Below are 26789 nucleotides of genomic sequence, written 5' to 3'. Positions count from 1 at the left end.
TTTGACGCCTTCTTGATGCCTTTGCAATTGTCCGTACTAAAAATGTACGCGCGACGTCTACGCAGCGTAATGTAAGGGTTTTCGTTGGTGTACGCATAGTTGTGTTGGAATGTTTCGTATTCACCGACCATAGGTACTTAACATAGCCAAGCCCTTAGTCTACGGACTGTACTAATCCCTCCGGCATTTCCCAAGTTTTAGTCGTGCGCCGCCTCTACCAGAGTCTCTTCCACCGAACCTTCATATCCCGATCCGGCTTGATGACGCCGGACCCCATCTCTGCATCGTCAGGTCGACCCGGCCGATCCGATTTGCGTCCGTCCTTGAATGTCCACTCGAGGAACTCGATGTCGAATTTGGAGACGAGCAGGGCCACCGTGATTAGAATCTCCAGTTTGGCGAACTGACGACCTGGACACATGGCCGCCCCACCGCCTAGCATTCAGGGGATTTCACATTAGTCTTGATCAACAGAAGAACGGCTCCAGTGTTGCGAGGATGAAGAGAGGAGAAGATAAACGGTGGATGGGATGAGACACCGGGTCTTGTTGCTTACCGTATGGGATCCAGGATCCTGGCCGAGTAGTGCCGTTGAATCTGGGCACGCGCGTTGTCTTCCTCTCCCCGCTCGCCTCGTCAACCACGACCGTGTCCTCGTACTCCAGGAAGCGGCCGATCCAGAACTCGGAGGCCGGGTGGCCGTCGCGCGCCCACACGGACTCGTCGAAATGCGCGATCTGCGAGGACGCCTGGATCCACGCGCCTCTTTTCAGGTCGTACCCGTCCATCTGGGTGTTGTCCGAGACCTCGCGCATGATGTTGAAGGTGACGTGGTACCGCAGCGTCTCCATATGCAGCGCATTGAGGAGCGGCAGGGTGCCGACCGCCAGCGGATCGAGCGTGTGCGTGCCCGTCGCCGCGTCGACCTTGAGGGTGGTGGCCACTTCTTCCCGGATGGCCCGGTAGAGCTCCGGGTCCTCGATCAGGTGCAGCATCGACCACATGCTCGCGGGGATCGTATTGGAGTTTTGTCTGTATAGGCATGTTGCCCACGCAAGGGCGGGCGAGGTTATCAGCATTGTTAGGCAAGATGGAGGGGTAAAAGGGGAAGCGCGTGACGAGGGACGCCTATCAGGGGTTTCTCATCCAACTTACGCCAACAAAAGGGTCGCAAAGAGTCCAGCTTGCCCCTCGAAGGCAAAATTCTCGGTCCACCACCGTGAGACCTCGCGCATAATACGAGACCCAAAGTGCGGATCCCAGGCCGAGTCCGCGTCCGGGCCGTTCCAGTCGAACTTCTCCCACGCCGACCGGGCCCACCGCAGCGTCATAACCATGAAGTCGTCGCGAGCCCGGTAGGGGCGTGGGTTCAGCCACTTGGGCAGGCCCACGAGGAACTCGGCCAGGTACCGCTCAAAAACCCAGTACTTGTCGACGAGGCCCGGGTTCAGCTCCAGGAACCGGTCGCCCATGAGCGTCTGCATGGCGCAGTGCGTCATGTCGGTCCGGAACATGTTGCTGAGGGAGAGCGTCGTCCACTCGCCGTTGACCGGGAACTTGCTGTCCAACCTCTCGGAGAAGACTTCGCAGTACTTGCTCGCCGAGGCGTTCGAGAACTCCTTATTCGAAAGGAATTTCTCGTAGATCTCATGATGGCCCGCCCTTAGGGACACAAGGTTGTCCATCAGCATCTACCATTAAGGGTTTTACAGGCTTGCGTTACTCACCAGTACCGCTGGTGCTGTGGCATATCTTCATATCCTGGAAAAGGTACTTTCGAACGTCCGCTCTTGTCATTATTCAACTTGGCCCAGTCTTCCTTTGGCAGATCCCACACGAACTCTGCCGCAGTGCGCAACATGGTGTCGTCGACGATCCCAGTCCCCGATCTGAACAGGTTCTGGACGTTGCTAGCACCAGAAACCATGTAGACAATCTTAGGGCCGATGTTAAATTTGATGATGTTCGTTTTTCGAAATGCCTTCCTGCATAAGTTATGAGATTTGCGGTCGAAGACATGCAAGGTGACGGAGGGATGTTCTTACTCAAGCCGCTTGAAGAAGACGGGCTTATTTGCTAGGTACTGGTAGCCGTTGCTGATATACGGCACAACAGCTCTCATGCTTGGCGGCTCTTTTGATGTGCTCCATGGCTGCAATATCAACAGAATGGTAAGCGGAAGTAAGACAGCGGAATACCACGGGTTGATGAGACCCTGTAGCAACCCCTGCGCTTGGGTGGCGGTTTCGTTGATGGCGCCCATGTTTGCTACCACCGATTGACTACCAAACAACGGTATCGCGATTGTTTTGCAATTGTAAAGGGCATTCCTGGTCCTCGAGTCGAGGACTTCCCAGCGCTTTATCACTTATCAACAAAGGTATCCGACTGTGCCGTGGCAGATTACCCCGCCACCCCGGCGCAGTATGACAATAGATTAATTGCATAACGCATGCACGTTGGCTCCAATGGAATCCATCCAGTAAGGGGGACTGCGAAGAAGGGTAGTCTTTCCGGAGCAGGGTTGAGTGCTGATGAATTGGCCAATAATGCAACCTCTGTGCTCCCTTTGCTCATCTTATATCGGCAATCAACAAGGCTTTTTTTCATAGTTTATAAGATTAAGATTATATCTATGTGGTATAGCATCCCCCAACGCTGTAGAAGCAATAGTGGCACTTGTTAGAGCGGAACTCCGTGGACAAGACTCTTTTCAGCGTGACCTTGGCATATGGGAAGGATACGTTCACTGATCCACTAACCTTCGGAGGAACACTGTTTTCGTTCATGAAGCCACTTCCTGTCCTGCCCTTTTAATTATTGCAACGATCTGCGATCGCATATACATCCCCGCTTTCTGATAATAAACAGTAATCATCGCCGCAAAAACTCGAGTCCTTCCGACCGTCCGAATTTCAGACAGCATGTGCTCTGGGCCCACTGCCAAAGCGATAGGTGGCCAGCTTTCTTCCACAGTGCACACACGAATGCCGGGCGTTCTTGAAGTGCTTCATGGAGTACGGTACCCATACGAAGATGCCGGTCGTAAAGAGGAAGAAGGTGGCCATCCAGCTACAGGCACAATTGAAGTCTGGTTAGCCTGAATATGTTTGACGAATAGCGCACAGAGAACCATAAGCAACCCATCTCTCCTTCCAGGGGACTCCGTATAATTGCAGGGTAGGGGAAAAACAAAGGAAAAAGGAGAAAGAGCGGATATGGCTGAAAAGGAGTTGTGCAAAACCTGGAAGGCGAGTCGTCACCACCAACTTACTGAGTCCCTTTCCCAGACTTGTATTTGACGACTGTTGGAGCGATCTCGTGGCATCCAGGGCATTGCGCCAGGGCTGGCCAGCGCTGAAGTAGCGGAACTGGAACGACGTTGGCCGTGTTCGGTTCGCGATAAGAGTGGTGTCCTGCCGGATGACGAACATGATGGCAGCAGCAGGCGGCGTGACAGGCGGCGGCTTCCGGGGACCCGTGGTGGCTAGGAGCTTCCGGGGTATCAGCACCTCTATGGCGTGAGGCGGCCGATGCCTCGATAGGGCTCGGAGCTGGGGCCTCGGCCTGTCCCCTGGCATAGAAACTCTGGGCTTCTTTGTTCGACATGATGGAATCTGCTTTGACTCAGGTCAGGGAGGGCGCGCTATGGAGTTAAGCAGCCGATGCATTGGAGGAGACTCACCAAAATGTTGGATGGTAAAACGAGTGTAGGAATTGGGAACGACTTTGACTGTGTTGCTCAAGGTACGGTACGATACATAGAGCAAGTGTTTGCCATGACATTCCAGGGACGAGGAGGCCAGCCTTAAGTAATGAATCACAGAGCTTATACATAGGGCGAAGCTTATACCTAACACTGGTTGACGGCATCCCTATCATGGGATTGGCCAATACCAACAGCCCTACGCGCGAGATGTGGACGTCTTGATGAAACACGAGTTAGTTCGTCTCCATAATCTGCAACCGAGTGACTATAGCAAACATGTTGAAGATCTGCGCGCGAGAAGCAACCAGGAGCCGTTGGTGCGTTTTCTGATAGGGGGATCTAGCTATTGGTAACTATTGTGGAACACACCCGTGTGTATAGTGGTCACATCAGGCAGCAGAATAAAGGATGCCATGGACAAGGCAACAGAATTTACCAAACTCTGATTGGGCACCCCGATATAACTATATCGTATCGTGTCGTTGTCATGCAGGTTCCGTCGATCAGAAGGAAGCTTTGTGGGGTTTGGTCAGTTCTTGTGGGTTAAATAGAACACGACCTCGTATCCTAAAGATAGACGGCTCCAAGCCGTGGGAATGCCAACATGGCGCCGGTTTGCCAAGTTCCTTTCCCGGGCGGCCAGGCGGGCGGATTGAACAGCAGCCATGCAGCCATCACGGAAACGGAAATAATGATGACTTGTGCCAAGGTTGTTTGGCAGTCGGATCTCCAAGCAGGCGGTACCGAGCATCATAGTCAAAATCCCAATCGGATTCTGGCGACTGGGTGATAACCAAAGCCGGTAAACGATAGGGACACCAAATAAATATGTTGTTATGCCCCATCCTCTTGGTGACTGGGCAGTTGCTTGTTAGTGGTTGTCACTTATCAGAACGTGATTGCTCTGGTTCGTCGAGGGCCGGAACCTGAGTTCAATCGATGGGTGCATGACAACATAACAGGAGATGATACTGCATCAACATCGACGACTTTAAAAATGGAGAGGATTATACAGGCACACATGTAATTGACAATAACGCAATGAGACGGGGGAAAAGAAGTATGCGCCATGCACCTGTAGATTAATACCAACGAAATGCACGATGGAGTTGTTGTCATAAATAGCATGAAATGCCCTTGGTCGTTTGGGAGCAATTGGGCAATTGGAACGCATACCGCCTACTGTCAGGGAAGTACCTAAGTATACTAAAACCCATGGGAGTGGGGGTGATAACGGCAGAAAAAATACCTTATCGGGGGATGCAGTCCAAAATTTTGGGCAACTGTAGAGTGTAGAGAGAAGACCTGGAAAACCAACAGACAGCCTATTCAACCCGTCCAAACACCGAATAATTCCACCCCCACAGCCGCAACCATGGTTACCAAAGGCCGCCTCAAGATGGCGCTTGCGCACGAGAAGGGTGTAGATTTCCAGAAGCTGCACCAAAAGAAGGTGGCCAAGCTGGCCGCAAAGAAGAAGCAACCCAAGACCAAGACTGGTGGGGCCAAGGACGATAGCGACAGCGAGGGAGAGGAATGGGAAGACGCCGAGGAAGAAATCAAGGGCGGCGCGCCAGTTGATGACGACGAGGATGACTCCGAAGACGATGACGACGAGCAAGTCGATGTGGCCGCCTACTTGGATGACAGCGCCAGCTCCGACTCGGAAGTCGAGATGGAGGAGAAGATCGAGCGCGTGCGACAACCCAAAATGACCGCCCTCCAAAAGGAGCAGAACAAACTCCAAAAGAAGCAGAACAAAAAGAAGGCCGCCCCTGTCGAAGAGGAGGAAGATGACTCCGAGGAAGACCCCGAGGAGGATATTGCCCTAGAGGATCTCGAGGACTTGGACGATGAGGACAAGGAAGACCTGATGCCGCACCAGCGCCTCACCATCAACAACACGACCGCGCTCGAGGCGGCGCTGAAGCGCATCTCCATCGCCACCGAAAAGTCGGTTCCGTTTAAGTCGCACATGAGCCTGGCGGGCGCGGAGCCGACGTCGAACAACATCCCCGACGTCATGGACGACCTGAAGCGCGAGCTGGCCTTCTACGGCCAGGCCCTCGAGCACGTCAAGCAGGCGCGCTCGCTGCTCCGCGCCGAGAATGTGCCCTTCTCGCGGCCCAAGGACTACTTCGCCGAGATGGTCAAGGACGACGGCCAGATGGAGAAGGTCAAGGCCCGCCTCGTCGAGGAGGCCAGCGCCAAGAAGGCCTCGGCCGAGGCCCGCAAGCTGCGCGACCTCAAAAAGTTCGGCAAGCAGGTCCAGGTCAACAAGTTGCAGGAGCGCCAGAAGGCCAAGAAGGAGACTCTTGACAAGATCAAGACCCTAAAGAGGAGTAAGTCCATAATCCCAACTCAAGCCCCCTAATCCTCCTGCAACCTTTTTCTGTCTTGACATTCCGTAACTAACACAACAACCCTATAGAACGCGCCGAGAACTCCGGCGACCTTGGCACGCACGAGGCCGATCTGTTCGACGTCGGCGTCGAGGAGGAGCTGAAGGACTCGAAGAAGCGCGGCGGCGACCGTGGCGGCGACCAGCGCAACAACAAGCGGATGAAGAAGGACCAAAAGTACGGCTTCGGCGGCAAGAAGCGCCACTCCAAGTCGGGCGACGCCATCAGCTCTGGCGACCTGAGCGGCTTCAGCCAAAAGGGGATGAAGCAGGGCACCAAGGGCAAGCCGCCGAAAACCGCCAGGCTCGGAAAGAGCAGGCGGAATGCCGGTAAGCGGTGATCGGGGACTGTTCTAGAATAATAGGTTGCTGCTGCTTTATGCATGCCGTTTGTGTCTTTTCGTTTGCTCTGAGCCTGTCGAGCCTCCGAATCTTACCTTGCGTACGGTCTTCAGGACTGTACTTTGTAGATACCACCAAAATACAGTGAAAAGGAGTTACATGGTTTCAAAATATGTCCAATCGCATTCTCGTGACAAGTCGCTTGGGCGTCAAGTTCAAAGTGAGACAAATTAATAGTCTTGTAATTAACGAAAGACCGGAAATGCAAGTTCACGGCATCGCGGTCTATAAAGGGTGTACGAGGGAAAGGTATATACAGGAGACTATCTATGTACTGGACTACAGCTAGCTCAGGATCTATTTCCGCTTCTTGGCAACTCTTCTCTCCGCCCTCATCTCCTTCTTCATCCTGGGATCTACAATCTTGTAGCGACCCTTGACGCCCTGGGGACGGCCCTGGATACCCCTGTTGACGCCCTTAGCGACGACGACGCGGACGTTCTCCTTGGGCTTCTTCTTGGCGGCCTTGCTCATGAGCTTGCCGATGCTCTCGGCCTTCTCCTTCTCCGTCATGTTCTCGTCGTTGGCGAGCATGTCGGACTTCTTCTTGAGCTTCTCCAGGCGCTGCGCCGTCTTGAACTTCTTACGCGCCTTAGCCTCGCGCACCTTCTTGATGGGGCGTGCGTTGTAGGCGCGCATCTTCTCTTTGAGCGCGTTGGCAGCCGCCTTGGTGATGGGCTTGTGTGGCTTGTCGTGTTTCATTTCATCGTCCATGAACCAATCCGGCAGGCCGTCGCGGTCACGGAAGGCGTGCTTGTTGAAGCCATCGTCGACGACATCATACGAGGTCCTTTGACCAGTCGCCAGCTGATGAGCAAGCGTCATGGCCTCGGCTGTGATAATATCGATGTCTGTAGCTAGTTAGTCAGATGTCACTTGAATTGGGTATGGGTTGCGACTTACCAGGTTGTCCATCTGAACGACGATTGTCTTCAGCCTCCCAATCGTCATCTTCTTTATAGTCAGACTTGACAATCTCGAAGCCATCCTTCTCCTTCTCCTGACCCTTATTTTTGTCCGCCTTGCTCTTCTTCCTCTCAGCTTGTTTCTTGATGATAGCGTTGAGTTCGGCATCCGAATCATCCTCCTCTTCTGCACCATTTGCCACTTTAACAACCTCCTCCTCTTCCTCCATATCCTCGTCGCCGTCCAAGATGCCATCAAAGATGTCACGGTTGAAGAAACTCTTCGCCCGTTTAGACAGGCCGCCTTCCTCTTCGGGGGTATTGTCAAGATCCGTTAAGAGTTTCTTCGCTGGCGCCGCATCCTCATCGTCTGAGTCGTCGTCACTGTCGCTATCCTGCTCGAGTTCTCCATCGTCACTTGAATGCTCATCGGCAGAGACACCGCCCCATTCGCCATCGTCATGCTCTTTCCGCGCCTTCTTTGCTCGGAATTTGGCGTCGGCTGCAGACTTGCGGTCCTGATACTGTTCGTACATGCCGTCGAGTTCTCGTTCCAGCCTATCTTCTTCGTCATCATCATTCGAGTCTTCCTCGGTCTCTCCAATTCCGCTATCGTGGTCTCTCTTCTCGCTCTCTTTCAAGACTGCCATCCTGCCTTTGGCGATCTTGGCAGCAGCGTTCTTCTTGTCCACATTTTTGAGGGCGAACAGTGAGTCTCTGCCGATGGGGCCGTCTTGCTCCAAACCAATGTCCATGGGTGCCATCATGTTCATTTGCATGCGAACAATCTCTTTCTGCTTCTTTTCGTTCTCCTTGCGCTTTTCACGCCTTTTCTTGGTGTTGTCTCTGTCTTTCAGATCCTCAATTTCTTCAAGCATCTTCAACTCTTCATCCATGGGCTCGACCGCGGCGACTTCGCCTGCCTCTTGCTTGGCCGACTCGGCAGCTTGCGCTGCTGTCTTCCTGGTGGGGAACCCAAACAACTCGCGGACTTTCAAACGCCACCGGAGCAGAAGCTTGAACTCCTTTCTTCCGAGAACCCTCAGATCAGCGCAGCATAGTCGGATCTCCTCGGTGGTTTCCGGCATTTTGTCTAACGCGGCTAGTGCCACATCGCCATTGGGTGGTTGGTCGAAAGAGAGCTTGTTGTATCCTCCGAGGATAGCAATCGGATCCAGGGTTTGAATGAACTCGCTGGCGCGCATCTCCTTGAACTGGGTGTAGTCTCCCTCCTCATAACCCTCTCTCTTGCGCTTCTTGATTTCGGGGTTGAACACCTTAGCCTCGTTGTTGGGAGCCGCGGCGGCCAATTCAGCGAATACCGTCTTGGGATCGAGGAACCGGGGGTCAATCTTCTTGGGAGCCTTGAAACCGCGGCAAACCACGAAGATCTCGGCGGAGACATTTCGGGAAGAAGGGGGCTTGGTTGCCTCAACCTTGGTGAACAGCTGGTTGAAGACCCAAAGAAGAGAGTTGTAGTCCTTTGATCGGAAGACCTTGGTGACGAAAGTGCCTCCCTCGTTCAGGAATTCCGTCGCCAACTTCATAGACTGGAGCGTGAGCTCGGCCTGGTTGAAGGAATCCTGAACCCAGGCAGTACCGACGTTGGGCGCACCATCGTGAAGCACCACATCCACCTTCAAGGTCTTGAGGTATTGGCGAATTGTAGCTCGACATTTATCGGTCGTAATATCTGACTGGAAGGTGATGACATTGGGAATGGGCTTGATCGGGGACAAATCGCAACCAATAATCATGCTACCCTGAGGCATAGTCTGCGCAGCTACTTGACACCATGACTGTTTTGACGGTTAACAGATGGCGACACAGGGGTCAAGGCGGGAGCCTCAAGAGTTGACCTACACCGGGCGCAGCACACAGATCCAAACACACACGACTCTTTTCGAGGAAGCCATATTTCTTGTTGAGCTGAATCAGCTTGAAAGCAGCTCTGGCTCTGAAACCTTTCTCTTTCTGTACGATTGACGATTAGCATTCCTCTTAGGAGTGTTCAATGGGTGGCTTCGCGCGCAGGTACTAACCGCAAGTTTGTACCACTTATCCAGACGACCTTTTCCGGTCTTCTTCTGGAACGGCATATTGACGAGTTATCACCGCTGTTGGGTGATGCACGTCGAACTAATCGTGTTGAAGATACACGAGTGAAGGTGGGTTGTCTTGTCAGAAAGCAGCCTCCAACGCTGTTCTACCGTCCCACCCTGCTTCTTCTCCAGCGGCCATTATTTTTTTCGAGGCGATAAGATAAAGAAAGTTTCAATCTTATCTCTTCACTGGTCTTGGCACTTGGTGGGCTGCGATTTGGGGATCTCGCAGGGGACGGCCAATGAGGGGCCACTCTCAAGTCCAAGCGCCTCTCCGCTAGCACGACCCGCATTTCTCCGTCTTCGTGTAAAGTGCCTTGTGCACGCCTCTCACTCTGCTTGACCTGCAGCGTCCATCGCGGGACGTGATCCCAACGCGTCGCGCCGCTTTCGTGGTTCAAACCCCATTAAAAGAGCGTAGCCCGGAAACGCTTCTGCCCCCCACTGCGCTTCTGCCATCTCATCTAATTCTGTCGGACCTCGAATGTTGCCCTACAATCGTTCCCCAGTCCAATTCTAATATGTCAACCTTTGTTTTATAAACCCACTCTTCTGTTTACTCTTTGCGAAAGTGAGGAAGAGAGAGAGAGGTCCCCGCGGCTGTATTTGATTTAATCGATCTGATAGCTCGAAGTGCCGTGGGAAGCATGCCTGGCAAGACTCGCTATTCGGATAACGTCATGACATCAAACACTCCTACCAAGGAGAATTCAAGACTTCTATCATCACCCCCGAGACGCAATAATGCCAAGGAACGAAGAAACCCGTCCGTTACTCCTAGGAAGTTCAAACGATTCTTTACCCCGAGGTCCAACCTGCGTTCTCAGACAACTCATATCAGCCCGGCCCGGAAGGCGCTGAGGGATCTAGCTGGCCCTCAGATCAACAACCGTTATCAAACACCAGCGCCTTCTAGCCCTCTTCAACCCCCTAACGAGGAGGACGAGGATCGGCTTATAGACGAGAATCTTACCTCCAACGATCGAGCCACGAAACGACGCAAATTCCACCATACCCCTGAATCATCACCTTGCCGGCTCGAGCTTCCCGATCATGGCCCCATCAAGCCTTCACCCACCAACAAGACAGCACTTCTCAGTCCAATTAATTCAATTCGGTCGAGTCAGGACTTCCTGGGCTCTCAGGAAAGTGATGATGATGATGATTTGCCTACAGTTGAACCTATCAAGCGCCTTGCACCTTTGACAGTTCGTGGGTTGGGTGGCCAAATGTTGCAGCGCGAGTTGGGTGCCCGTCCTAGGGCTGGTCATTCTAGATCAATATTTTCGTGTCCTGCTACGGATTGGAGAACTGAGACGAGCACCTTCTACAGTCACCCAGAAGACGTCCACAGCTGCACAAGCCAAGACGGTGTAGGCCGTTGCATACCTTTCTGCACCGCCTCATGTCACAGTAAGTATAAATGCTCATCGCCTGTATTCTCATATTCAAAACTAACGTCATTGTAGCCAATAGCCTAGTGGCGGTCGGTGATGAAGAAGGTCAAATTCGTCTTTTGGACTCTTCAGGGGACTCCTCTTCAGAGCCATTTAGCAAGGTCCACCTGACATTCCAGGCTCACAGCAACGCGATCATCGACTTGGATTTCTCCGCGGATGACTCCCTTATTGCCACCGCATCCGGTGATCAGACGGGCCGGGTCATCGACATGATGACACAATCAACTATCGCCGTGCTCCTGAATCATACGGCCTCATTGAAACAGGTCCGCTTTCAACCAGGCCAATCTAACAATTCAGTTCTAGCGACGTCATCTCGCGATGGCAGTGTGCAGATCTGGGATCTTCGATGCCGAGGGCCAGTTCAAGATATTCCTGCAGCAGTCAAACATGACAACACCTTGGCTTATCGTCTGCGGCAGCCGAAGAATGGATGTGCAGTAAACAGCATTTATCACGCGCATGCCAGAACACAAAGACAAGTCCAACAGGCCGCAAACGCTGGACCCGGTGATACGCCCTCGCGAGGTGAACTGCCTGGTCGGATAGGAGATGTGTCTGTGACCGCTATGCAGTTTCTACCAGAAGGACGGGAGCATCTTCTCCTCACGGCCTGCGAAGCGGATGCGTCAATCAAGCTTTGGGATATCCGGTGTTCGTCACGGAAAGCTGCGACTGCTATTTCAACTACAGCACCGCCAACGTCACACTCACGCTGGAGACCGTTTGGTGTTTCGTCGTTGTCGCTGAACACAAACAGCACGCGTTTGTATGCCCTGAGCAAAGATAACACCGTCTACGCTTACTCGACAGCACACCTTATCCTGGGACACGCACCTGAACTGTCATCTCAAGTCTCGAGAAGACGGCATGGCGCAACGCATAGTGGGCTGGGTCCTCTATACGGGTTCCGCCACTCTTCGCTCCATGCGACGAGCTTCTACGTCAAAGCCGCGGTGCGCCCTGCCGCACATGGTCGTTCGGAAATGCTTGCGGTTGGTAGTAGTGATGCCTGCGCGGTCGTCTTCCCTACAGAGGAGCGGTATTTTGAACACAATCTGGCCGAGCTTACCTCGTCGCTCTCGCTCTCAGACTCGACGATTGCTAGCTCTTCGGATATGCCGAAGACATTGCCACCTTCTCAGCCCGAACCACTTCGTCGGGCTTTGTTTCAACGAAGCAGTAGCAGTACCAACCTGGCGTCTAGGGGTGAAAAGGATGATATCCCCATCATCCGCAATGGTACGCCACTGGTGCGTGGCCACGATCGCGAGGTCGGCGCTCTGTCCTGGACGAACAAGGGAAAGCTTGTGACAGTCGGGGATGACTACATGGTCCGGTGCTGGAACGAGGGACGGGAGCAAGCACGGGATCTTCGGGTCAATGGCGAAAGTGGCGGACGACGATGGGGTTGTGGATGGGCCCAGATTGAGAACTGGACCGGGGATGAAAGTGACGACAGTGAGGAGTGATGGGTCGGTTAGTGGGTTGATACCGTCGGAAAGAGGCTTCGGGAGGCAACTTGGGGCTAAGTGTGCGATTGGTTGGAATGCATGATACCCCTTTGAGCATTCGTATTAGGACTATCTTGATTGGACTTGCATGTACAGCTCTGCGCTGTATTTTGTTTAGCGACGGAGTTGGGCTGGATGCCCTCGACACTAGATCGTATAGATAGAAGTCAGGTGTGTTTTGCCTATATGATTCATGATGATCTCAGTTCAGCACATCCTTTCAAACTCTACACGCTCGCTGCCGAAGCCGGCTGCCGCTTGGTGTTTCTGATGCATCGCCAGTGGCCAGACCGGGCGACTGCACGGGCATTGGATAGCTTCCAAGGTGGCGTCTTTTCTTCCAACATGGTGCCGTGCGCGATTTGGTCAGCCCATGGTTCTAGGCTTCTTGGCTAGAAAATGACGATGCTGCAGGTCGTGGATTCTTACGTGAGGCGGATGCGCTGGCTGCATGATGGTCCGACAGACGGGTTCTCTTGGCTGAGGTATGTATAGACCGTTCAGGTCAGCCCGCGGCTCGTCGTTATACAATATATAGACAGTTGCATAACATGCCCCAATCGCGTCAAACCAATTGATTAAAATATACTCCGTATTTGCAGGTTTTATGTAATGTGTGCATGCGCTGGTCCAGACCTGAAGCAGTCAACACAATAGAACCGGACGCATGCCGAATCTGCTGTTCTTTGCCGACGCCATTGGAAATTAGGGTCCATCTCAGCCCCTACTACTTACCAGCACCATCATGACTCTAAAACTCGAGGTGCAACGCAACAGCTGAGCAGCACTGTCAGTTATGGCCCAACACTAGACCGATCAGACGGCTGATCAATGCCGAAAGGGTGCAAGTTTTGGTTGAGCTACGGCGTCGCTTATGAACGTACGATGTAATCAACAAGTATGAGATGCGAAAAATGTGCTGTCCCACAGGATGATGCCAATTGCACCAAGCAATTGGCAGATGTTCCTGCTCAATTGCAATGTCACAATGTATGATAGATGGAGTACTTAGTTTATTGTAAGCTTACTGTGATGGATGGTCATCAATCAACCGCGTCTGATCCTTTCGGCTTGGGGTAATCAGACGAACCAAAGTTCTGACACATTTTTCCCGTCTTTTCCCTCTCTTTCCTTCTCTTCCTCTCTCTCAGAGATGGCAGGGGATCAATGGGAAGGATGCCACGCCAGGATGCTGATGCCGAGAAAACACAACAGGGCTTTTCGTCTAGCTTGCTTACCCCATTAGGCAGCGATTGACAGGGCAGCATGGGGGAAACCTCTTGAACCACCCCTAAAAAGAAGCTTCGCCCCAGGTGCGAACTAGTGGCCTCACCCACGATGCCAAAAATAATATCACATCCGATCTTGGCAAAGATGGACACCCCGTCCCTCTCTCTTACCCTTGCATGCACTTTTAATCTTAACAGGGCACACATATTTACACACACAAATTGCACATGCCAAGCGGCTCCGGCTCCGACTTGGTTCTCACATGGATTCTCGATGTTTTGGCATCGCTTGCTAGCTCGCTCTAATCCAGAGCCTACCTCTCTGCCTTGTTACGAGGTCCCGTCCCTCGATGTTGTGCGACTATCAACGGTCCGTGTATGCGACACTCATGCGAGATGTGTCTGCCGCACGTCTGTGTTTACACGGTCATACGGCCTGCCGCCTTTCAGCAGTCCCAATCTGATTGCTTGCTTGCAGTAAACATTCATGGGAAGGGCTGAGACCACATAGCCTGCTTATGCTGACCAAACTCCATATGAACCCCGCCCGACTATCTCACGATGGCTCACCACTTGCTTACTCTGTATAGCTCGCAAGAACGTGCGGTGAGGTCCGAACATAGCCTGTTTTTCTTTCCCGTCTGTCTCTCGTATACGTCTGGCTCGTGACTCTCTCCTGCAGGCAAACTCTTGATGGTCTACGGACTCTGGACCGGTCGAACTTTTCTCGACCTGCACGTGGGTGAGGGCGAGTCTTCACGATGCGTTCTAGCCTGGCCCGAAGTGCGGGCACGGCGCAGGTCGCTCCTAATAGTCTGAGCTCTCAAGTGGGTCACCCGACTGTTTGCGGAAACTGGGACAACACTTCGGGGTCTCGCTTGCCTCGTGCGCGAGTATACGCTGTATACGCTGCCTCTTAGCGCAGGGTAGCCTGGGTTTTTCATGGGGACCCCCTGGTCAGGACTGCGCCGGCAGAATTGGAGGCTCGGCGCCCGTGTAGGTGGTATCGTCCGTTTCTTCGTATGGCACATGGTATGCGCGACTCAAAATGAAGATCCACATGCACCACCCTGGATTCCTGGATCCTTCCGGCGCAGTCTCTCCCGCAATAAGCAAGCTCACCATGGGTTTCTGTATAAGATGGAGGGTAGCCCTGAAGGGTCATGATCCGCTCTCACTTGCTATCATGGCTCAAGAGACTATATGAAAACCGGCCACTCTCGTTTACTTATCGGTGCTCCTCACTAACACACGACTCGACCTCGCGCCATGGCTTCTTCGGCGACCATGAAGATGCTTGGCGGAGCCTTCCTGGCTGCCAGCGCCGTCCTTCAAGGTGTAGCAGCAACTCTTGACGGGCCCTCGCCATGGGTTGCCGAGGAATTCGGCCCCGATGTGGTGGCACCCGCGACGCTATCGGTGTTGGAATCGACACAGGACATCAACGCCACCTCTCCGTACGTGAACGACGAAAGGGAAAACGACCTGAACACGAGGGCCGACAAGTTCTTCCTGAGAGTCATGCCACTCGGCGCATCTATCACACAAGGCATCCGGTCCACCGATGGCAACGGCTACCGGAAGCACATTCGGGACCAGCTTCGTTTCGCCGGATGGAATGTGAACATGGTGGGTTCCAAACAGGATGGAAACATGAATGACAAGGTACGTTTCATACGATCACATCCATATTATCATGCATAGATGGCTTTACTAAACTTGAAACTTTCCTCATGTATAGGAGAATGAAGGCCATCCGGGCTGGGTCATCTCTCAAGTTACGGGGGCTGCCAAGGATAACGCCCACCTGCGCCCCAATCTCGTCACGATCAACGCGGGTACCAACGACTGCATACAAAACATCGATGTGGATAACGCCGGCAAGAGAATGAAGGCGATGCTTGACCTTCTGAAGAAGGAGATCCCGGAGACCACCATTCTTTTGTCCACACTAGTGCCGTCTGCCACTCGCCAGTCTTGCGTTGATAATGTCAACAGGCAGTTCAAAGGCCTCAAGGATGAGGCCAATGGAGTGTATATCGCAGAAATGCAACTGACGATGAGCGACATTACCAGCGATGGTAGGTAACATCCCGATGCGAAGAGGATGCCAATGAGCCCTACTAGCTACCCCTGGATCCCTTGCGAAAAGCGTGCTAAACGGTGTTTTGCAGGTGTCCACCCTACCGATGACGGTTATAGAAAGATGGCCGCAGCTTGGTGGGCAGCTTTCCAAAGAGCCGAGGGCAAGCTAAAGGCACCAAGTAGCCACATCGATGACAAGAAAGAGACGGAAGGCGGCTCTGGAGGCAAAACGTGTGCTAAATCCAAGGATGTTGCAGGTCGCGGCCCCGTTCAGACCCAGCTCGAGGGTACCGGTGCCGACGATGGAAACTACCGACATCGCTCTGCACCCGGCATTACTTTCACCGTGCCCAGCTCGTCCTCAATTCAATACCAGTTCGCGCAGCTTGTTAACCTTGGCGGCGCTGACCGAGGCGGCGAGACGGACGAGCTCGTCAAGATTGAGCGACAGGGCGATGGTTCCAATAGGTACTCGTACTACCTCAACAGCGGAGGCAAGTATTCCACTTCAACGATCGACTTCGGCCTGCCCTTCCGATGCGACGGCAACGTTGCGCATGTGTGGGGTGATCTGAACAATGACGGTTTGGACGATCTGTGGTGCATTGGCGCTCAGGGGCAAGCGTCAGTGGCTCTTAACCGAGGCGGAAACCCGCCCCGCTTCGAGAGCGTCGGCGAGATCATGGCTTCTCCTGGGCCTTACGGTCCTGGCGATATCCTGGTTGCCGATATCGATGGAGACGGCCGTGCCGACTATTGCATTCAAGAAAACAATGGCGACATTCGCTGCTGGCGCAACGCCGGCTCCGGAGACAAACCCTCGTTCTGGCAGAGTTTCGCGAAGGCCGAAGGCGGCGGCGACGTCGTCTTCACTGGCAAGGGCAAGCCCAACAAGAACATGGTTCGCATGGGTGACATGAACGGCAACTTCCGATCCGACTGGATGTACATCGGCGACCAGGGCCAGGTCGAGACCTGGATCAACCAGCGCGGCTGGGGTACCGGTATGGTCCCGGACTGGGTTTCGGCGGGACAAACTCACGCGGGCATTGGCCGCGGTTCCGAGATCAAGCTTGGCCGCGTCTACGGCTCTGGACGCCTGGACTACATCTGGATGAAGCCCGCCGGCAACAACATCGAGGTCACGGTCTACCAAAACCTCGGCGAGGGCGGCCTGCGACGCAAGGGCGACGGTGTCTATTACTGCGACATGACAGGCAGCGGGTCCGACGACTACCTTTGGGTGTGGTCGGCCGGCGACAAGGCCGAGCTGTACCTCAACAACCACAGCCCGCCCAACTGGAAGGAGGACACCAAGACCCTGTTTAATATCGGCCGCAACCGGCGCTCCATCCACCTTGCTGACTGGGATGGCGACGGCAAATGCGACGTCCTGTCACAGCGCAAGTCGGACGGCGCGCTCGAGTGGTGGCGCAACGGCTACGACAAGGCCACGGGCAAGTTCACCTTCGAGTACAAGGGCTTCATCGACGGCTCCAACAAGTGCAACCAGGGCTGGGGCGTCAACCTGTTCGACCGCGGCCTGCGGCTGGCCGACATCGACGGCGACGGGCGCGCCGACTACCTCTGCCTCGAGAAGGACGGGCGCACGACGGGATTCCTCAACACGAAGACGGGCATCGCGGACGTGGGGCAGATCAAGTTCAGCGAGGGCTGGGACCGGGCGAACCTGCGCTTCGCCGACGTCGAGGGCTCCGGGCGCGCCGACCTGATCTGGGTCGACAAGTACAGCGGGCAGGGCACCGTCATGAAGAACAAGGGCCGCCAGCAGACGGGCGGCAGCTCCTTCACCTGGGAGAACCGCGGCGTCCTCTACCCGAGCGTCGGCGAGCGCGGCGCCAACCTGCACTTCGCCAACCTCGGCGGCAAGGGCCGCGCCGACTTGGTCCAGGTCCTGCCCATCACGAACCGCGCTTATACTTGGTTCAACGAGTGTCCGGGCGGCGGTGGCGACGACGGGCCTATCGTGGATCCTAAGCTTCCGGCTTACAGGAATGCGAAGCGCTCGAGGGTCATGCGGGGGTTGGAGTGGTAATAGGAGAGAGGGTAGTAGTAACTCGCCTCTATTTCTTCTAGCGTCTTCTTCTTTTTAGCCTGGGGGCCAAGGCTCATGCATTGCAAGGCGCTGGCGGCGTTCTTTTTTGTTTTTGTTTTGCCTTTTGACGGGCAGGGTGGTTTTGCAGCATAGTATTCAGGATACCCAGACAGTCTGTACATATAGCATTCAGCATATATCTAATGCGATTATAGCATAAAGAAATATTATATTAGTATTTCTTCCTACTTTTTCCTTTTTTATTCGTAACAAACAGCTGTACTGAAATTGCCACCCCTTAGGTACAATTTAACTCCTTCAAGTGCTCAGCATGTCAGACTCTAGCAGGGGAATGTTTACATTCGTCAACTTGTCCCAAATGGGGAGAGAAAAGATCACAGGTGGTGTACCATGGCGCGGAAAATTCAATAATATTGTAATGATATTCAATAAGATCTGTCTAGGTATCTATTGATGCAAGCTGTATTCAAGGGTACATAGGGGTATCGTAGGTATGCAAATCGTCAAAACTCCTGAACGCCATCTTTCTCTCGATGCGCTTCCTGTGATCTCTTCCACCCAGCACACAAACAGCGCTGGTGAACATATAAGCAGAAGTTTCTGATGCGTCATCACTCAGAATGTTTATCCTCCACTCCTTTACTCGGAGCGAGTGCTGCCCGCGAAGTGGACATGCTCGCCATTTGATTGGTTCTTCATGCCATACGTAGGAGCGTGTCCACCAGTGGGAGTAGTAGGCTCAGCTTGCTCACTCTCGCTACCACCGCTACCGCCATCGCTTTCATCCACCTTTCTTTTCGCATCCAACAGCTTGGCCCACGCGCGGCGCTCTTTGGTGATGACCACGCTGTCGCGCGTCCGGAGGCCAAGCAGCTTGCTCACGCGGCTCATTATGCCGCCGCCGGCCTCGTCGGTCTTGGCGTCCTGGGCCGGCGTAGGCCCGGTGCCGCAGACACCGTCCAGCTCGCCCACGATCTCGATCATGAACTCGAATATCTTCTTAGCCTCCTCGACGACGTCGGCCTTCTCGCCCTCGGTCAGAAGGCTCCCCGACGACTGCGCGAAACGCTCCTTGAAGGAAGCCTTGATCTCGTCGCCGTCCTGGGGCGAGTCGAACGTGAAGAAGCGCAGGGGCAGGTCCGGGTTGAGAGACAGACAGTCGGTGTTCCAGAACGAGGGCTCAATCTGGGCCAGGGACGCTCGGATAAAGCGCCCGCCGCTGAAGAGCGCCATGTAGAGGACCCAGGCGTATGCCAACAGCACGTGAGGCCTCGCGCGTACGGACTGGCGTATGCGCTGCAGGAAGGCGGCAAGAACGGGGGATTCCGCCGCGCCGTTTAGCTGCTCCTCGAGGAGCTCGGTGGACCAGCCAGTTAAGGACATAATGTCAGCGGCGAGGGCGTCTGTCCGCTCCAGGTCCGGGGTGTGGACATGGTGTAAGAGTGAGTGGATACGAGAGCAGACCGTGGGTTTGTGGGGTGCGTCGAGCACATGCGGGCTGTGGTGAACCGCGGCCGAGGGTTCGCACACTTCGCAAGAATGCTCGTCCGGAACGATGCCGGTCCAAGATGGTTCAGGCGAATCCAGAACCTCCCGCCATAACGCCTCGAAGCTGTTGTATATAGGCGTAAGGTGTAATAGTCCGGAAACGTAGTTCGACGGGTCCTGTGCTTGAGGGGGGACGGCCAGAGGTAACCGGTAGATGACTAGCTTGTTCAGCTGTGTATGTACCGGTCTCGTTGCAATATTAATAGCTTCAGAGAGAGGCCGGCCCGTCTCTTCGATTTTGGATGGCATGATAGGTGAGAAATCCAACCGCAGCAGATGAAAAGTGCTGTACTGAGCAGGGGGAGGTCTGATAGTAGTTGCGTACAAGAGAGAACAAGAGCTTCTTGATCAGAACATGGTAGATTTGTTGGATGTCGCCGGGTTATAAAACATGTAGCAGAGGAGTCCGTAGGGAGATAGAAGCCAAAGAGAGAGCGTTGTGGTTCCAAGTCGCGATGAGGTTTGAAGTTCAGGGTGGGCAGTGTGCTTTAATGTCACACGGGCTTCGGTTTGCTCATCTGCCAGAAAGTGAATGGGCGCGTGGGACGTGACAGGCGACCGCCTTATGCTTGGCTCCGTCAGCAAAGGCTAGCAGTAGCAGTTGCGTTGACCAACGAGATAAGTTGGTGGAAGGTGCCACGGCTGCCCGTGGATCGGTACCAGCAAACGTGTGTTGTGTGTTAGAGATCAGACCAACCACGGTTGGTAGGTGGTAGTGGCAGAAGTGGTGGTAGGCGATGGACAGACAGGGGAGAGTGACTGAGGGACCAGAGAGGGACGGCGATCGCAGCCTTACAAGTGAATCAGCGATGGGCATGTAAGGCTAGGAAGAAGAAACATCTGCCACGCACCGCGCCTCTTTCTTTTTAAGGAAAGAAGCAAGACGGACCTGAGATGCATTAGATTGGCATAGCCCACTCCCCGGGATCCGGAACCGCCCAAGGACGAGCAGGGGCGACTTCTGATTCAGGACGGCGGCCGATGGCCCTTGGCCACTTCAGTTCGAATAAGCGGACTACTGGGCCCCTACAGACCCGTTGCCGGAAGGAGACCTGGAGAAACAAGCATGCACAAGTTACATCATATCGCCGGTGCCCAGGGCATCGTCTTCCTCCCTTCTCCCCCTCCTGCCTACTGCCTGGGATAACACAACCTTGTGCCCCCAATCTGATCCTGTGACATCAAACCAGAAGCTGACTGGCTTGTTCATCGGATGAGGGGCTTGGGGGAGACAGGCCAGCAGACAGGAGGCAGGCTGGCAGGAGGGATGGGATTTGGAGCCGGGGCGATGGACTATCCGGAAAGCCCATCCCACGACTAGTAAATTCGCCATTTCACCCCCTTCGTCACTGTGGCCCCACTTTCGATGTCATCGGTGGCGGCTACCCGCCCCGACAGTCTGGTTATCGACGATAACTCAATATTCCCGCCAGATAACCCGCAATTGATCAGCGGATAATACGTAGGAAATACGCAGGAAAATACGTGTATATTTGAGTGAGCAATCCTGTCTGTTCATCCAAGCGGTCCATAACAGAACATGCCACTATATCGTGACCATATTATAGATGCGCAGTCCTCATTCTCTCTTTCTTCCTTTCCCTCCGTAGCTGGGGGCGGCTGTCTTCATGCCCCCTACCGCACCTCCCAGCTCCCTAGTCCACCCCTAGGTTCTAGACCGTTCGTCTTTAGACATGTAGCAGCACGTAACTAGCTTAGCCAAAGGGGGCCGCCCGTTTCAATCCTTCGATCTGCCTCAGTAACAGCGATCTGCATTCCCGTTTCGGATGGGGTATGGGAGGGAGGAAATATAGGCCGACAGTGTGCGCAATTGGCGTCTATCACAAGGACAGTCGTGACAGTATGCTACGAGAACCAACAGGCAATTACCACCATTCCTGTCTTATGTCCAAGTATGAGTCAAACTCTCATAGTATCTCTCCTCACCTCGATCTCCTCAGAAGTTGCTGTACGAAAGAAGCGGGGGGAGCCATCTAGAACCATGCGTGGAGAGAGCCCCTGTCGATCGAATGACAGGAAGGCTAGCACAATCGTGTGTTCGGAATATTATTCAAAGATCCAATAGATTGAAAGCAGATGCATCTCGGACCATCTAGCCTGTGCAGACATAGTCCCGGGATCTAGTCGTCCAATTGAGGCCATGGCTGGTCGGACGAGACTGGTCTATCCAATTAACCGGCGTGTTCATACGTACAGGAAACTCGATATAGATAGGCGACATGCAGCACGAAGATCGTACCGAGAGCTGGCCGTTTTGCAGGTTCTTGTTAGGTAATCACAATGATATATCCTCCTGGATATGGGTTGTTAAGTTCAGTTCCATGTATATACTCTAGACTGTTCACACATCTGATATCTACATAGATCCAAGCCGTCTGAACGCCGTTATATCCCCCATACAATACCGCCGAGATGTCTAGGGTACCATTGGTTAACCCAACTAGCCTTCAGTTTCATAAAACAAAAATACATTCGCACACCGCTCTAGACTTCTGCCGCTCTAACACTACCTTCCAGAGCAATAGGCTTGTCTTGCTTCTCCTCGTCCACACTTTCGTGATTAATAAACAAGAATGAGAGCAGTACAATGCCGGCACCCACCCAATACAGGAAGCTAGAGAACTGCTGGTACTGGATCATCTCTCCGATAAGCGAGAGAGGGATGGTGAGCGACAAACCCACTGTCACAAGAAGTGGTGTCGTGAGCAGCATAGCATACGCCCACGACATATCGCTGATAAAGGACGATATCGAGTTCAGTATAATAATGATCAACACCTTACTGGTGGGTGGCAGTTCAAACTAGAATAGCTTTGTTAGCGATCTCCTTCCCTCCATCCATTCGGGACAATAAAACAACTTACCGTTTCTATTCCGGTCACATGCAATATGATGAAAAGCGGCCATAGGAATATGATGTTGAAGACACCCACCATCCCGAAGAAAAGTGGCATGCTGACGCGATCTTCGTTGCCCACCCGCACCTTCATGACCGTCACGTAGAGGCCATAAACCAGCGCACTGAACAAGGCCATGGCATCGCCGATGGCGATCTGTCGCTGACTCTTGTGCGGGAAGTTGCCACGGTCCTCGTCGTTGTCCTGGCCGGACAGGTCGACGGTGGAGATGAGCACGATGCCCGCCAGAGAGGCCAGGACACCGACCAGCTTGCGCACGGTGAAGCTCTCAACCTTCATGAGGGCGCACAGGACGAGAGTCCAGACGCTGCTCGTCGACGTCAGGATGGTGACGCTGCCCACGCTCGTGTACTCGAGGCAGGCCGACGCGAAGTAGTTGGAGAAGAACCAGATCATGCAGAACTCGAGGCTCAGCCGCGCCGTCTGCCGGAAGGTGAGCTGCTCCTCGGGCTCGGGCTCGGGCACGTCGTACTGCTGCTCGAAGCCGCCCTCTTCGTCCGCCAGGAGCCGCTCGCCAACCGTCGCGTCGTCCTCGTCCGCCTGCGTCTTCCCTCGGGGCCCGTCGAGCGGCGCGAACGACCGCTCGTCCCAGCACTGCTGCGCTACGGCCTTCGCATGACCGAACCCGCCATTCTGTATAATGTATTTAATTGTTATGGGTATCATAGAAAGGGCAAATATCGATGTATTAATGTAGACGACGAAAAACGGTTTGTCGTAGGTATGATCTGAGAAGATGTACTGCAACACCGGAAACACCTTGTTAGCTTGTTGCTTTCTGCCCGGAAGGCATGCTTCGTTTCTGATCGCTTCGGGCGGATTGAGCAATGGCAACTCACACTAGCAAGAAAGTTGGAGGCTGTCCAGAGGAAGACAGTCACCAGTAGGCACGCGAGGCCCAGTGTCCTCCTCGCGACCTTGGCGAGCCCTGATTTCCGTTTCGCCGGGGGCGAGCTGTTCCTCTTCATTGGGTTGGGCGTCGATGGTATGTCCTCCTCCAAGAGCTCGAACGAGTTTGATGTCCTCTGCCTCGCGAAATCCCCGTCGAAACCCGGGCTTTCGGGCATCAAGGGCTCTGCCGGAGCCATGATGCTGTTGTTGAAGATAAACCGGAGGAAGCACTCGCTAGCTTGCTAGAAAGTGAGCCGGCAAGAGGGGAAACAAAGTGTCAGGCTCGCGGCGCTGAAACTATCGCTCGGGATTCGTCTGGTGGATGGCCGTAGATAAGGATGACAGCGGGTGTAGCGGCAACATCGGCAACATCGGCTCAGGCGAATCGCAAAATGTGTCGCTCCTTGGTGGAAAAATCCGATTACGGCTTGAAACTGGAGATGGAGCAGATCTCGTTGACTCGCCGTCGGTCACACTGAATCGATAGGATTTGATGAAAGAAGATAGTCAACAAATGACGCCAGTTGCCGGTCGTCTTTGAGGGTAAAGTTTCACAGATGTACAGATGTTCAATGCAGATGTTCGCAGTTCGGTGTTAATTGGATCGTTCCCCTGGGCGCCATTGGGGGTGGGCTTACAGGGCGATTGGCCCACAGCATCAATTGCATCAGCGCCCGTTCAGAAGACCCACTAAATCTCGAGACCCTTGAGACCCTTGGGGCCATGGACGCGCAACGCCTAACTCGGGTAAACTCATACCTGGGTATAGCTACATAGCAATGCACGTTGCTCTATTCGGGTTGGTTCTGCTACCTTCACTTTGATGGATAGGTTATGAATGGCAGGATACCAGATCACGTAAGCCTGTAATGTGAAATCCGGTTGATGGTAAGGGAGATGGTGAATGCTACGATGAATTGCTCAGGAGTTGGCAAAAGCGAATATGCTATCGTGTATTGTGTAGGTCAGCCATCCATCTACTATCGTATCCCAGATCTCACGAACCATCTTGGAACTCTCCCCCACGAGAAAGCGGCACGGGCACCAGCGCCACCAAGGTCCGGTCCACCATGTCATGCGGGCCGTACAACAGGGCGGGCCGTGTTCCTGACAGCGCCAACGCTGGGCAATTCCGACGCAGAAATCACACCGATATATACGGCATTTGGTATTCGCAAGGTTGGTACGGGGGAGGGACCTGACTCGCCGAAGTCCTCTGGGCCCGTTTACATGGGGAAGATGTTACACCAAGTGCCACGAACGTCAAGCAGCAGGGCCAGGGGTTACTTCTATATTTCCTTCTCGACATGCACTCATTTTTTCGGACCCGGGCCAAGTATCAGGTGGAAATAATTGTAGAGTGGGTTCGTATATATTGTAGGATTCATCTTGTCAGGGGACACTTTCTTGCACCAAACCGGGGGTGAAAGAGCAATGCTGTTCAGATGCAGAGATATATGCTACACCACAACGTCGGATGAACCGTGTGAGGTCATCTTAAGCGTAGCTGCGATGCTATGAACGCCTAGAAAAAGCCAATTACGCCGTACACATCCCAACGAGGTCCCAGAAAGTATGTCAATACCACCTCGTCTAGGGCTCCCTTAGCAGGAGCATCCATCCCGATCATTCTCGATGTGAATGTTGATGGGATCCTGGAAATCACCACTGAACTCTTCCGACTCCTCCTGCGCCAACGCGTTGCGTGCAATAACTGTAACATATCAGCATGGTTTGGAGAGAGAATAGTGGAACACAAACACAAAAGCATACCTTCAAAAGCTTGTTCGACGTTAATGGCCTCTTTCGCACTGGTCTCGAAATAAGGGATGTCACCCTTCGAGGCGCAGAAGGTTGCCGCTCTCTTACTGGAGATCTACTTGAGGGTTAGACGCCATGCCGGAATCCACACAAATAGGACGGGATACTCACCACCCGCTTGCTTTCCTCAACATCGATCTTGTTACCTAGCACAACCTGTTATTTGCATAAGTAGATGGTCCCTATCCCAACGGGCTAAAAGGGGGTCTTACAAATGGGAAGTTTTCGGGGTCACGAGGCGAAGCCTGGATTAAGAACTCGTCCCGCCAGCTGTCTAATGCCTCAAAACTCTTGGAGTTGTTGACGTCAAAGACAAGCACGCAGCAGTCGGCACCTCTGTAGAATGCAACACCCAAAGATTGGAATCGTTCTTGGCCGGCCGTATCCCAGAGCTGTTTCCCGCACGTCAGTCCTGTACGCCATGTGTTTCGGATGTTTATGTCTCCCCCTCGTGTCTCCGCTTGGGCCTTTCTTACCTGCATAGTCACCTGACGATCATCGACCAGAACTTCCCGAGTCAGGAAATCGGCACCGATGGTAGCCTTGTAGCTGGCGCTGAACTTCTTGTTGACCTGTATTCATTAAGGTCCAGTCAGCATGACTGCTTTGGATTGTATTCCTCAAACCATGGAGTCGGACTGGCGGGTTTGGGAGCGAGATGCTGGATGGGGGGGACGGACATATTGGTTCATCAAGCTCGTCTTGCCAACACCGCTGTCGCCGAGGATGATAACCTGCAAGTAAATGGTCAGATATGGAATGCCTCCGAAGGTCCGGTGTATTTGGGTGTTGACATGCCTTCAAGAGAACCTTCTTCCTAGAAGCCATGATGAGGATCGAAGTCGGCGGTTAAGTCCTTCGTTCTGGTATTGCGGGCGGTCTAATGGCCGTAGCGGTGCACTTGCAGTGGGCGGAGTGCGTTTATATGGCGCGCAAGTGATATGCGCTCGTGTTGGCTTTGTCGTAAGCCGCTTGGGATGGGAGAGGGAGGGTGGCGGTGATTGTTTTGTTGTTGATGGGTTGTAGGTAGAGGTTGAGAGAAGGCGGTTATCTAATAAATTGAAGGCCGGTCGGGAGCTCTAAACCCTGCTGGGCGGCTGATACAATGCGCAATCATGGGTAGCAGCGGTGGCTTATCGCTCCCAGGTGTGCTCCAGTGCTCCAGTGCTCCATCCGCCATCCATCCATCCAGTAGCCAGAGCCAGTACTAACCATTCATCAGCGGCCACTGCATTGGGGTACAGCATGCTAGCTGCTAGCTGCTAGCATAAAATGCCAGCACGTTACCACAGGACAACGAATGGCCCAAGCGCCCCCCAAGTCAGGCACAATCCAATCATGCTGTGACAGGCGGGCAGGCGGGTTCCTTCATAGTTGCCTAACATACATACTACTCTCCAACCACTTGATTTCCTTACACCGCATTGTATGGGCAGGTAGTTACTGCGAGACACATAACTATATTGCACGATCCCAAGTGAGTCCGTCAGTCTGTGCCTAAGGAGCCACTGCTGTGCCAATCCGACAGATCCCGGCCTGAGCAATTATGTTTGTAGGAGCTCATGCTGGTGGCTGTTCTTTGACAAAGCTTGAAAACGCACTGCATACTCTTCGACATATGCTTGGGGATGAAACCAATCCCCTCATCTTCTTCCGTATGCAGTGTAATCGAATATTCATGTCCTCAGCAGATCTAAAATTGCAGT

At 53.6% G+C, this 26789-nt stretch overlaps 9 protein-coding genes across 9 annotated transcripts; 3 read left to right on the top strand and 6 right to left on the bottom strand.

The window, feature by feature from the left end:
• Positions 1-214: 214 nt before the first annotated feature.
• On the bottom strand, positions 215-2263 carry PG998_006905 (uncharacterized protein; the record flags this gene model as incomplete). Its single annotated transcript, XM_066873721.1, has 5 exons — positions 215-435; positions 557-1032; positions 1156-1691; positions 1775-1985; positions 2046-2263. The coding sequence occupies 5 exons, from the start codon at positions 2261-2263 to the stop codon at positions 215-217; spliced, it is 1662 nt and encodes a 553-aa protein (XP_066729666.1).
• A 652-nt stretch (positions 2264-2915) lies between these two features.
• PG998_006904 (uncharacterized protein) lies at positions 2916-3609 on the bottom strand (the record flags this gene model as incomplete). Its single annotated transcript, XM_066873720.1, has 2 exons — positions 2916-3072; positions 3275-3609. 2 exons carry the CDS (start codon positions 3607-3609, stop codon positions 2916-2918), a joined length of 492 nt encoding a protein of 163 aa, XP_066729665.1.
• A 1475-nt stretch (positions 3610-5084) lies between these two features.
• Positions 5085-6451, top strand: PG998_006903 (Ebp2-domain-containing protein; the record flags this gene model as incomplete). Its single annotated transcript, XM_066873719.1, has 2 exons — positions 5085-6051; positions 6141-6451. 2 exons carry the CDS (start codon positions 5085-5087, stop codon positions 6449-6451), a joined length of 1278 nt encoding a protein of 425 aa, XP_066729664.1.
• A 358-nt stretch (positions 6452-6809) lies between these two features.
• On the bottom strand, positions 6810-9516 carry PG998_006902 (AdoMet-dependent rRNA methyltransferase spb1; the record flags this gene model as incomplete). Its single annotated transcript, XM_066873718.1, has 4 exons — positions 6810-7363; positions 7416-9216; positions 9281-9391; positions 9460-9516. 4 exons carry the CDS (start codon positions 9514-9516, stop codon positions 6810-6812), a joined length of 2523 nt encoding a protein of 840 aa, XP_066729663.1.
• Positions 9517-10199: 683 nt separating this feature from the next.
• Positions 10200-12451, top strand: PG998_006901 (WD40 repeat-like protein; the record flags this gene model as incomplete). Its single annotated transcript, XM_066873717.1, has 2 exons — positions 10200-10932; positions 10989-12451. 2 exons carry the CDS (start codon positions 10200-10202, stop codon positions 12449-12451), a joined length of 2196 nt encoding a protein of 731 aa, XP_066729662.1.
• A 2540-nt stretch (positions 12452-14991) lies between these two features.
• PG998_006900 (uncharacterized protein) lies at positions 14992-17863 on the top strand (the record flags this gene model as incomplete). Its single annotated transcript, XM_066873716.1, has 3 exons — positions 14992-15387; positions 15464-15803; positions 15897-17863. 3 exons carry the CDS (start codon positions 14992-14994, stop codon positions 17861-17863), a joined length of 2703 nt encoding a protein of 900 aa, XP_066729661.1.
• A 660-nt stretch (positions 17864-18523) lies between these two features.
• On the bottom strand, positions 18524-19681 carry PG998_006899 (uncharacterized protein; the record flags this gene model as incomplete). Its single annotated transcript, XM_066873715.1, has 1 exon — positions 18524-19681. One exon carries the CDS (start codon positions 19679-19681, stop codon positions 18524-18526), a length of 1158 nt encoding a protein of 385 aa, XP_066729660.1.
• Positions 19682-21937: 2256 nt separating this feature from the next.
• On the bottom strand, positions 21938-23459 carry PG998_006898 (uncharacterized protein; the record flags this gene model as incomplete). The annotated part of the gene is made up of 3 exons (XM_066873714.1): positions 21938-22255; positions 22318-23112; positions 23211-23459. The coding sequence occupies 3 exons, from the start codon at positions 23457-23459 to the stop codon at positions 21938-21940; spliced, it is 1362 nt and encodes a 453-aa protein (XP_066729659.1).
• A 1407-nt stretch (positions 23460-24866) lies between these two features.
• Positions 24867-25911, bottom strand: PG998_006897 (uncharacterized protein; the record flags this gene model as incomplete). Its single annotated transcript, XM_066873713.1, has 7 exons — positions 24867-24976; positions 25036-25138; positions 25195-25239; positions 25296-25475; positions 25560-25655; positions 25764-25817; positions 25894-25911. The coding sequence occupies 7 exons, from the start codon at positions 25909-25911 to the stop codon at positions 24867-24869; spliced, it is 606 nt and encodes a 201-aa protein (XP_066729658.1).
• Between the last annotated feature and the right edge of the window lie 878 nt (positions 25912-26789).

This window comes from Apiospora kogelbergensis, assembly GCF_038363985.1.
Source record: "Apiospora kogelbergensis strain CBS 113332 chromosome Unknown utg000005l_segment0_segment0, whole genome shotgun sequence".
NCBI lineage: Eukaryota > Fungi > Ascomycota > Sordariomycetes > Amphisphaeriales > Apiosporaceae > Apiospora > Apiospora kogelbergensis.
This window is presented reverse-complemented; position numbering and strand designations above follow the sequence as displayed.